Source organism: Pyrus communis, chromosome 11 (genome assembly GCF_963583255.1).
Source record: "Pyrus communis chromosome 11, drPyrComm1.1, whole genome shotgun sequence".
NCBI classification, from domain to species: Eukaryota; Viridiplantae; Streptophyta; class Magnoliopsida; order Rosales; family Rosaceae; genus Pyrus; species Pyrus communis.
In genome coordinates, this window is record NC_084813.1 from 16,519,771 (window position 1) to 16,531,972 (window position 12,202).

A 12,202-nucleotide genomic window follows, 5' to 3' on the forward strand; every position below is an offset into this window, starting at 1 on the left:
GCGAATTTTTCCGAGGTTTTTGGCCAAATTTTCTGCTCGATCTAAATGTTAATAATTTGTAGCATAATGGCAAATACCACTTGGACATATACAGCTGATATATTTCAACAGACCAGAGATTAAAATGGCCCCTTTGAGATGATGTGTGCAGAAACTGCATGCCTTGCACTTCAAAGCTCAACTAACACGCACACAGAGATTCTCAAAGAGAAGGGATTCTCATTTTTTTCAAAAAATGAGAATTAGTTGCAGGACCAACACCATATTAAACTTTAACGAAGTGAACTGTCTATTTTTCAAGTTGCACTTCATAAATTGTCTTTGCAAAATATTTGTCAAATAAAAAATATAGATGATTTGAATCATTGAAGTTCGAATCTCTGTATACACATATATCTAGGGACCCAAATTGTGTGTGTGTGTATATGTATGTATGTATGTATGTAAAGGGTCACATATATATCAGATGAACGTACATGATTGAATATGACATCTTGAATTTTACCTAAAGGCAATAAAGCATCCCGATGTGTTCACAAAATATATAGGTGAAAACTGAAAAGGAAAAAAGATGAGGCTTGAGAAACAATGATACTGTGGTGTAAAAATTGGTACTTGCTCAAAGGACTCCTTTTCCCACGTGAGGTTCTCTGCAACTATTTTTTATATGAACTTTGGTTAACAAAGAAAGTGACAGACAGGTAGTTCCTGTCTTAGTCCCCCACTACTCTCCTGGCTACATTCACCATCCCCCCTCCTTCTGTATTAATTGTAGTGAAATGTCTTGTATCGGAAGTTTACCAAATTTCAAATTTGATTTTAAGAAGTATATTTGTTTTCATATGGTCAATTGGTTTTATGCTAAAACCTCAACTTTTTTTACGGTATTAGATCTGGTTGTCATGAGTGTTTGGCGTCACTCTTGTGCAGCCCACATGTAAGGTTTGAAAACTCGTCATAGATGAGGAAAGTGTATGAGGAAGTGAAGAAATGTCTCACATCGAAAATTAATTTACCAAACTCTACATGTTCTTATAAGATATTGCGTTACTCACTACATTGTTAATTCGGTTGAGGGTGAAATATCAACGTCCTTCTTCTATTTATTTCTCCTTTATTGCGTTTGGGTCCGGGATGGGCGTGTGATAGTTTGGACTCTACCTGTTCGAACTGTTTCCTAGAACTGGAAATTGGATTTGATAATAAGGGCTGCATGAGGGCTTTGGTACAACGATATTCACTCTACGATCTAAGGTCCCTCATACAAATAACATACATGTTATGTCATCAGACTAAATTATAGATGATGGTACGTTTACTTCATTATAATTATTTGATTTGGGCGTATATTGTAGTGTCTTAGCCAAGTATTAATGAGATATATCAACTTTGATCAAGGTTTTGCTTAGCGCAAAGCCATTGATGAAATTGAACTAGTTAAAATTAGGGTTTTGATATACGCGTATGGGTGTTTGTCAACGATTATTCTTGGCAGATGGTATTTCAAATTGGAGAAGAGGAGTTTTGCTGCTTAAAACATAATTGAACATCTTCACTCGAAGCTGATTGATTTTGTGTTGCATGATCATATTCTAGTAAATATGCATGCCTTAGAATTACTCGCATGCATAGAGGTCTGATTGAGCATTTCCCCTCGGATTATCAAGTAAAATACATATTAAAAAAATTATGTGAGGTCCTAATCCATATTGAGGGATTTTCATCATTTTCTGGTATGCTATACACCAGATAATAGTAAAAATTTCGCTTACACGAATTCAAGCTTGTAAATACGAAGCAAGTAAGAACTACTATATGGGATTCAAAATTGATTAGAGTGATTCTCAAGCCAATGAGACTTTATGCTTTGCAATGAACGGAATGAACATTTACCATACGTAACCTTACTTTTACTTTACAAAATGAATGTTTCCACGACTCGAATGGAAAGGTAGGTAAATCTATAGCTAGGGCACTTTACTAGAACGAAACAATTGAGCATGCGGTAAATGCTGTACCAAAACACTATATCTTAAAATTGATGGGGTTTTTGTTAAATCCATTAAACCCGTTGATGTGATTTATTTTCTAAAATTGATTGTTTTTTTTTTTTTTTGGTGATAAAACTAAAATGAATTGTTCTGATAGGATATGATGTACCAAAACACTATTTATAGTGAAGTGATTGATTTTTAGCAAATGTCTATAAAGGTATAGTGGGATCCAGCTATTAAGAGGTTCATGTGTCCTTTGCAATTCAGTCCTCCTCTGCACGCAGGTGGTCTTGTTTCATCAACCCTCCCTCCACAGGGGCAAATGTCCTGCAAAATAATACCCCACCCCACGCCACCATTGTCGTTTCTTTTTCCCCTTCATTATTTGATCAAGTTTACAAATTTACCCAAGTTTTGTTCTTTTCTTTTCTTACTGAGCAAACAAACACATTGAATTGTTGTACATTTGGTTTGGGTGGTAGAAATTTAGAAATTCTGGTTTAAATTTATGTCTACTCTTCAAAGATAAATCTATCTGGTTCTGGTCCCCAGCAATTAAACCTTTAATCGAACCAACATGTATATGTATATATCAAAGAAAATTGAGGTTTCATCATAAAATTAATTGGTATATGGGGAGTAGCTCAACTTACTTATAAGCTTATGCAAGGTCTCTTCTCCTATTAATATGAAATTTATTCTCAACACATCTCCCCACGTGTGGCGAATTTTTAAGTCTAACACGTGAACAACACAACGGAATGACGTAGAGCACGTGTAGCTATTTGGCTTCACACATGGGACAATCTGGCTCTGATACCATGAAAAAAATTGAGGTTTCACCATAAAACCAATTAGCATATGGGGAGTAGCCTAATTTACTTAGCTCATGCAAAGTCTCTCCTCCCGTCAATGTGAGACTCATTTTTAATATATATACACACACATACTGTCAGATGATGCTATCGCCTGCTTGCTAATGGTAATCTCCCCAAAAGTAGGTGTCAAAATCAGGAGCTGCATATTTCCATGGAATTATTGTTTTTGTTTATAGATGATATTGTGTTCGCATATTTGATATGACCTGGTTAGATAAGTAATTGTCTTTCAATTTCAGTGAAATTTTGTAGGCATGATCTTTAGGTGATAACATATCAAATGCTCTGTTTCGATTATGCGAAATATTGTGGAGCAATCCTAGACGACTGACTAATACCATATTAAATTACTAATTGATTAGTACTTCTGCTTATACTCCGCTTTTGCTTATACACCGCTTCAAAGATAGAGTTCAGCTAAGTATTACAATTATGCACTACGTGACTATAACAAGTTAATGCATCCGTTATAAATGGCTTATAACTCAATTGGTTAATAATACGTCCTTACACTTGAGATTTCGTGTTCAAATTCTCTCCGAGTAAATTAATGTAGATTACACTATCATTTGTCAAAAGAAAAATTAATACATCCGTTAAGAATTTTGCTTCACGATAAACATCACGGAAGGAAGGCGATGGATTTGAAATCATTTTTTTTTTATTTTAAATTTGGATAATTTGATGTAATATCTTATCATATGTCCAGAAGAAAATCCCCTAAATACACATCAAATCTTGCAAACTCCCATAAAATTCTTATATCCATTAAATAATATTTTACACAATAATCATCAACAAATCAGACTAAATTAAGCACAAATATATTTTGTCACACTAAAAACATCTGATGATGTAATCCCAAAACACACAAAACAGCATACAGAAAAAATGGTTTTATGGAGAGCAGAGATGGAGAAGGAGCTTGAGAATTCTTCAATGGCAGGGCAGGTGAAGCAATCTGATCACTGCTTCCGCAAACATTAACTCCAACTTTCAAACTGTGAGCTTCTGAGGAACTCACACAGAGACCTGGGTTTCCACTGAGGTCCAAGTTCCTCCCCAACCTCTTGAGGAAACTTGCATTGAAAGGCACAACACCCCCCAACATGTTCCTGCTCAGATTCATGTGGTAAATGTGCGAGAGGCTCCCAAACCCGACCGGGATTTCGCCCGTTAGTCGGTTATTCTGCAGCGACAGAGTGCTCAAATTCTTGAGCTGGGAGAAGGATTCCGGGATGGTGCCCGAGTAGCCGGAATCAGCCAGCCTGAGTTCTTGGAGCTTCACCAATTTACCAAACTCCAATGGCAGAGGAATGTGCATTGGATTGCCGTCTAAAATGAAATACTGCAAGCTCTGCAACTTTTCCAACCCTTTCGGAAATTTCCCACTTAATTTGTTGTTGCTTAACGCCATGAAAACCAATAAACCGAGCTTTTCGACGCCATTGGGGATGGAGCCTGTGAGTTGATTGGAGCTGAAGTCAACTTTTTGAAGCAAACCCAGTTGACCAACTGTGTCTGGGATGGAGCCTGTGAGAGAATTGTAGCTTAAATCAAGGCCTTGGAGGTTTCTGAGACTGCCCAGCTGCATAGGGATGGTGCCTGTGAGCACATTGTAACTCAAATCAAGGTGGATTAGTCTCCGGAGGGTGAAAATCTCCGAGGGGATCGGACCGGAGAGGCGGTTTTGTGACAATGTGAGGATCTCAAGGGACTTGAGGTCGGAAATTTGAGGTGGGATTGGGCCGGAGAGTGCCGGGTTGGACCGGAGGCTGAGCTGCTGGACGGAGGCAGGGAAGGATGCTCTGTTTTGAGAAACAGAGAGGGTGGTTTTAGTGTGAGTGAAGCAGTTGAAGAAGAAAGCAGATTGGAGAAACGGGAGGGAGAAGATTAGGGAAGGGAATGTGGCTGCTTTTTTGCAGGAGGGGTTTGGTGGGGTGCCAAAATCTAGCCGGGAGACATGGGGGCGGTTGTCTTTTCCGATTTTGCACTCGATTCCTGGCCAGGAGGGGGAGGGTTGGCAAGGGGTAGGATGGGAAATCCTCCAGGGTTGATCAGAGGACATGGATTCCATGATCTTGAACAGGGTTTCTGATTCAGATGGAAGCATAGTTTTGGTGGCGGTGGTGGTGGAAGGAGGGAGAGAGAGGAGGAGGAGGAGGAGGAGGAGTGGGGGGAGAGAGAGTGGGAAGGGAAGGCACATTGTGTCAAGGTATAGGGGAGGTTTGGAGAGTAGCAGCATTTTGTTGTCTGGTTTTATAGATGGGGGCTTTCAAGTTTTCACCCCACGTGAGTGCTAGAGAGAGAGAGAGAGAGAGAGAGAGGAGAAGTGATTGAAGCTTTGAAGTGATAGGAGTGATAATAAGTGGGAGGGGGAAGCCATGAGTCATGACATTTGAGTGAGAATTTGATAATTTGAAAGCAAAGGTAGGGTCAAGAGACTGAGGGAACTTATAACATTACGCAGAAAGTAGAGTGTTGTGGAAAATAAGGGCATGTTTCACTTTTCCCAAGCATTGGATTTGGAATTCTTTTATTTCATTGGGATTTAAAGACTATTTGTTTGATTTTCTATTATTAACACTCTGTGTGACTGGAACACGAAGTGATACATCATGTGTCTCTATTCAAATGGTGAGATATGTGTGTCAAAAAGTTAATAACTTAAAAAATATAATTTCCAACCACTTATAAAAAAAAAAAACATATAGTGTACCACCTGTGTTCCAATCACAATGAAAAATTTCTCTTAGGATTGTTTGATAATTATTTCATTTTTATTTTTTATTTTTATTTTTTTAAGTATAAATCTTATTTGATAACTACCTTTAGTCTTTTATTTTTAATTTTTAATTTCCTGAAAATTGAAAGTAATTATGAAACAATACTTTAGTTTTGAGGTTTCAAAAAACTGAAAATGAAATGTTTATCGAATAGCTTCTGCATTATTTCTCTTAATAATATGGTGAGAAGCTTATCTTTGTAGTAGTGTTGATAACAACACAATTTATTAATATTTTGGGTAAACTGCCATTTGACCTCTTGAACTATTACTCCAGTTGAAATTGATTGCATGAACTATTTTTTTTGGTAAATTAACCACTTGAACTATTTGAAATAAGCCAATTGACCCATTGTCGGTAGATTCCATCCACCTAGTTCATCAAATTCAATGGAAAATTAGTCTTTCCTTCATCAATTCTTACTTGTTAACTATAACCAACAATGTAATTATGACATGTGAAAACAAAATAATGTGTAATGACAACGTAAGATGGTCCGTTATGTAAACGTTTGGTTTTTTATGTTTTCTCATTATGCTATATATTTTTGAATTATTTTGTGTCCATGTGTCAATTTTATTGGTATTTATAGTTGACACGTAACAATTGCTGATTAAATGACTAATTTGCCCTTGAATTTGACGGAATTAATTATGCAATCTAACGGCAAGGGATTAATTGACTGATTTTAAATAGTTCACGGGTTAATTTACTAAAAAAATAGTTTAGGGGGTCAATTTCAACAGGGATGATAGTTCAGGGGGTAAACCACAATTTCCCTAATATTTTTGACAAAACATTACAAAGGGATGCATGTTCAATTACTCTTTGATTTGATACAAATGATAAAAAAAATATATAATTTTAGTATTTTAATCTCCACTATTGATATCAAGTTATCAACAAATCTAGTGATAAGTGACCATAAACTTTTGGTCACCTGATGATCAAGAGAACGTAACTCGCAGTACTAGAGTGGCTCCAATGTGGGTACTTGTGTCAACAAGAGGAAACTAGTTACTACTCTTGTACTCTCCCAACATGAAATTCAGGTGTAAACTGTTGAGCTTAATAAACAAAACCTTTCAACTCAAACGGATGAGGATCCTCTTCGAATTCTCTTTGTGAGAATCTCGGGGATCACTTCATCGTGACTATTCATCGTACATCGTGTGACTAATTTCCATTTGATGTCTAGAACGGTTTGAGATTGTTTTTTTGGAACAACTTCAGCCTTTTCAAAAAAGTAATTAGTAACTCATAAATTTAGAAAAGGGTTTGGCTAGTACAAATACAAAAGGGTTGATCCAACCAACCAGTTTCTCAGTGTTTTGAATGAATATGCATCTTATTAGTACAACTAAAATTGAATGCGAGGTGCAAAGTTGTTGTCTTCATCTTATGTAAATTCTAGTGAAAGAAATAGTTGTGCCTCAAAAATCATTTATTACCCTAAGTTAAAACATGATTTACCCTTAACCTAGACAAATACAAGGAAGGATTCAGACTTATGGCCCCATTTGTCCCTTGCATTTTCTTCCAGAATTATAAATATCCAACGGTATGCAAAAAACTTATAGCTCAGTTACTTGAAAGCATTCACCCTTCACCCAGATCCCGAGTTTAATTTCCCCCTTCCCCAGTACACTTGTACACAAGGTAACAAAAATAACGGCAAATCAAAATTTTCAAAGGGATCAAACTATACACGAAATTATACTAGTGCGTGGAACATTATTTCCTGTACCTAAACAAATACAAGTTCCGGTAATTTTAACATTTGGAAACAAAAATGAGTAATCGATAAACTAAAGACGTAGTAAATTGTTGCACAGCACAAAACAGTACAATAATCAACATGAATCCAAGCATAGTCAACTAGCCATATATATGTGGAGCTGTTACTTTTCCAAGACTGCTAATCTAGCTGCATATTCGTAATTCTGTATAGTTAGGGTCGAGCTGCCTGTCAAACAATAATAAGGAATTATAGATTCATCTGGTATAGGAGGAATGCAAGCGGAAAATAGTGGAAATAAGACGGAACACTTAATTATCAGATGAGACTGAACGTCTTTACTCATATGTGAAAGGATTACCTCAGAAAAATTGGATGATAGCGCCTTTACTTTATACTACAACACTACATTTACTCTGCTGCGCAATATCTTGAGGAGTTTCAAGAGAAGGCTCTGGAACAACCTCTGCTTCAACTTTAGATGGGTGTGGATCACTCTCACTCGAAGCATGAGGAAGCTCTGAGTCATCAACCTCGTTATGTGCACCATGGAGCTGTGAGTCAATGACCTTAGTTGCATTGCAAATCTGTGGATCGACTACCTTAGTTGAATCAGACTGTTGTGAGTCCTTGACTTCATTTATTGCATCACAAAGCTGTGAGTTGATCTCTTCGGTTGCTTCAAAAAGCTGTGTGTCATCTACCTTCACAACTGCACGGATTAGCTCAGAATTACCTTCCACAGCAGCCGCATGGCTTAGCTGTGAATGATCAAACTCCATGTCGGCACTGCATAGCTGCATATTCTCATGCTCACCATCTCCGCTGATCATATGCAAAGCAGTGACCTCACTGCCAACAGGATATAGTTGCGAATGATCTGCACTATGTGCATCCTGAAAACGTAACTGCTCAACCCTGACAGCGGCACCACAAAACTGGGATTGATCATCCTCACTAGCAGTAATATATTGTGCTGGATCATCCTTCCGCAAACGTTTTCCCATACCTTTTCTTCTTACCCTCTCCTTTCCTCTTATCCTTTTCCCAAAGTCGCTTTGTGGGGTAGGTGATGGTATGTCTGGACCACCTACCTGGTCCCTCAAACATTGATGCGCAATATTCCTGATTTCTTCTATTGAATCAGCTTGTTGTTGGTTCAACCCATCTGTTATGAATGTATCTGCTATGCGTGCAATATCCCTCAACCCAGCATTCTGCAAAAGTTAATAAAGTTATCATTTAAAATAATACACCATTTTCTTATCCTTGCATTTGACAATACCCAATAAATTTATAATGAATTATTTAATTAACAATCTTACCGTTCTTTGAAACTCAGATGAGAGAGATATAGGCCTCCCTATAAATTTGCGTGTAATTTTCAAGTACCACAGCATATAATCACTTTCATCTGCACCATCATCACCATCCACAATATGATATCGACGTTCCAGCCATTCATTAAGCTCTGACTCCATTTTCCCTGACAAGTCAACCCCACCATCAACTCCGCGACTTTTTCTCTCCCATCGCTGTACATCCTCTGGGATTGACTGAAACTTGCCGTATTGCCTTAAGCAACGATTTGGGAGATGCCTTTCTGCCTTGTCAAAGCATATTAGCATTGTTTTGGACCTACCTACGATCAGATTGCTCTTGATATCGTCTGGAATCACTGTACTGTCCATATTTCTATACGGAAGCCACTCCACCTATAAGCCAACACCATATCAAATGTATTCTGAATCCATATTAAAATTAGAATATAAACTGAATTAGTTATCAACGGAAAGAGGAAGAGAAACCTTACATCACATGGTTTCAAGGAATCCAGAGCTTTACGGTAAAACACTACATCACGGTTTGTTGTTGGCCCACTTTGCTTTCCCTTCCAGCTAAGCACAAAAGGAAAACGATCATGCATTGAATCAGTATTGAGCTTTGGTCGTCCAATATTTAGGTGAAAGTAACTCCAGCACTGCAAAAATATGATATGATATAAAATATGAGATATCGACAAGAAGCAATTGCAAATAAGATCCAAAGGAACTGCTGAACAAAATACAAAATAGAAAAGAAATAAAGTAAAGGGACATGTAGATAACCTGTAGTAGCGTTAAACAGCCACTAATTGTACTTTGAGATCTCAGGGACGCATTGCCCAGTGCCCTGTACAAGAATGCCAATGCTGCTGCCCCCCAAGCATATCTCCCACAATCGTCAAAATTCTCGAATAGTGGAAGGTACATGACAGGGACTTTATTCCCAGTAGTTGTGGAAAATATTGTACTTCCAACAAGGTATAAGAGGTACGCACGGGTATGACATTCAATCACTTTAAGTGGTGCATCTTTGGGACAATGGGAAAAGAACTCCTTCAACCAGCTTAGCTTCACCATTCCACCGCTAGTATAACTAGGCTCTGGTACTTTTCCAAGATACCTGTCACAAACTGAGTTGCAGGTGGTATGTGTTATACCAATTACAGGTTCTCCATCAATTGCTAGTCCGAGCAATAGTGTGACATCCTGTAGAGTTACCGTCATTTCTCCAACATTAAGGTGAAAAGTGTTTGTTTCTCTCCTCCACCTTTCAACTAGTGCAGAAATGAGTGGGTTATCTAGACTAATTGCCGGAATCCATCTTAAATAACCAAATCCGGCCTTCTCTACCAACTCAACCTGTTTTTCCGTGAGTGTCCATTGATCAAGCTTTGAAGTGTGTTCGTGGCATCTGAGTGCACCACGCTCCTGTAGGTAAGTTAAAAGTACGTATGTTTATCATCCAGATCAGAAAAAAAATAGTTCATTAAAAAAGACGGAAGGAAATGGTAAAAAAGCCTTATAGGGGTCATTAAATGGTACACTGCACCTGTCCATCCCAAACTGCTGAAGACACATGCTTGTCCTGATCATAAAGCACTGAGCCATCAATTGGTCCAGGATTCGTCCCATAAGGATCCTCCGGTATCATTTCCATTACTGCCAACTACAGAAAATATCCCCCAGTGTATTAGGCTATTAGCTCCCTCAAATAACTAGAAAGCTGCATCTCAGTTTATAAACATATTTAGTAAAACCGTTAAACTCAGTAACAACAAAATTTCACAAGGAATCGATTACACTCTATCTTTGCCTCTAACTTCTATACCATAAACGTTGAGTTTCAGCTCCAGGAAGCATCACATACATATGTGAATGAGGTCAATTGGAAACTGTTGCAGTAAGAAAGAACTCAGATCAAATTAAGAGATCTGTATTTAAGGTATTAATCCCACCATTTTCCAATATGTCCAATACTAGAATTTAGAGATCATTACAGAAAGAGCCTCACACCCCGCAGTTTGTTTTCACTCAAGAGATTCTAAGAAAGACGTATCTGTGGAATTTGTCCACTGTTTCAAATTACAATTCTTCCCACGAACTGTCATTCTTAATTCATGACTAATGAATGACTCTAATCAAGAAAATACATTCATCTAGATGTTATATGAAAGAACAACGAAACATAGCTTTTCGTTGAAAAAACACTTTCGAGCATTTTCCTTTCTTTTTCCTCTCTCTATCCAAAAACCAAATTGCGAGACTCAACAGAAAACCATCAATGCACCGAAAATTTTCCCTGAGGAACATCACCATGCATCACAATGCATTTCAATTCCCCTTGTACTTTTTGAGGAACCGAGCAAATGGAGCAAGATCCATTTCTCTCAGCTAATACACAAACACTAAAGACTTAAAGCTCCACTTATCATCTTCATTTACCTTCACAACACAATTACCACCTGAAAGTTGCAGCAACTAAGAAACAGCACCCAAAGCCAAAACCCTAATTAAAACCCCAATTAAGATAATTAATCCAATTCACGGCTAAACCGCCACAGAAACCCTTTATACATTCAAAAGTTCATATTCACAACGCTATAATCTTTGCAAACCATAGCTTACTATTTCATCTTAACACAGAGCTAATCCTCAATCCTCAATCATAATCATAATCACAACCAAAATAACAAACCCCTGTTTGGCTTCTGAGAAAATACAAGAAAAGAAAAGGAGATTCTGTGTCAGTTATGTTATAAGCTGGTTTTACTTTCAATTTCTCAGAAATTGAAGTGCCCAAAACGGTGGTGGTGCAATTTGAGAAGAAAATTTCATGAGAAAGTTTGTAAATTAAATTTTCTCGGAAACCAAACAGGGAGCTGATAAGAAAAAGGTGAGAGAGACGAGGGGAAAAGGATTTTATGGGGGGAGAATAGGTGGAAATAAACAAACCTGAAATGCAAATCAAGCCAAAACGACGCCGGAGAGCTGCGTCGACGAATGCAAGCAATTGAAACCTCGAAACGACGATGGAAGCTAAGCCAAAACACAAACTAGTGATTTTTCTATTTACTTTTCCTCCTAGGGCTAGATTTTGGGCGGGTTTCACTGCCCTAACCCGGGCCCAATATTAAAATTGGTCAACTTAAAAATGTGAATTTGATTGGGCCTATTATTGGGCCCCAAAATTTTGATGCCCTGTAATAATGTCATATTATTTTTGCGTAAAACTTTTTCAAATGAGATTTGGAGATAGGAACTTAAATTGCTTCTTTAGTTGCATGGGCGAATGTTTTTAGCCAAGTTACAAGTACCTTGCATAGTTCTATTGCAATTTGATTTGATGAAAATTCTACATTACATTACTTTCGTCTAAAACGGTTAAATCTAGCCGTTGATTTGAGCAAGGTATTGCATACCAACATTTATACATAGTAGAAAAACTCGACTTTGGTACCCTTATTTAATCAGAATTTGCATG

At 37.6% G+C, this 12,202-nt stretch overlaps 2 protein-coding genes across 2 annotated transcripts; both read right to left on the reverse strand.

The window, feature by feature from the left end:
• Positions 1–3,572: 3,572 nt before the first annotated feature.
• Positions 3,573–5,138, reverse strand: LOC137709495 (receptor like protein 29-like). Its single transcript, XM_068448583.1, has one exon. It carries the CDS (start codon positions 5,115–5,117, stop codon positions 3,705–3,707), a length of 1,413 nt encoding a protein of 470 aa, XP_068304684.1. The 5' UTR covers positions 5,118–5,138; the 3' UTR covers positions 3,573–3,704.
• Positions 5,139–7,451: 2,313 nt separating this feature from the next.
• Positions 7,452–11,761, reverse strand: LOC137708345 (protein MAIN-LIKE 2-like). Its single transcript, XM_068447402.1, has 7 exons — positions 11,674–11,761; positions 10,271–10,387; positions 9,505–10,149; positions 9,210–9,377; positions 8,722–9,111; positions 7,758–8,613; positions 7,452–7,624 (listed from the first exon to the last, which is right to left on the reverse strand). Exons 2-6 carry the CDS (start codon positions 10,376–10,378, stop codon positions 7,789–7,791), a joined length of 2,136 nt encoding a protein of 711 aa, XP_068303503.1. The 5' UTR covers positions 10,379–10,387; positions 11,674–11,761; the 3' UTR covers positions 7,452–7,624; positions 7,758–7,788.
• Between the last annotated feature and the right edge of the window lie 441 nt (positions 11,762–12,202).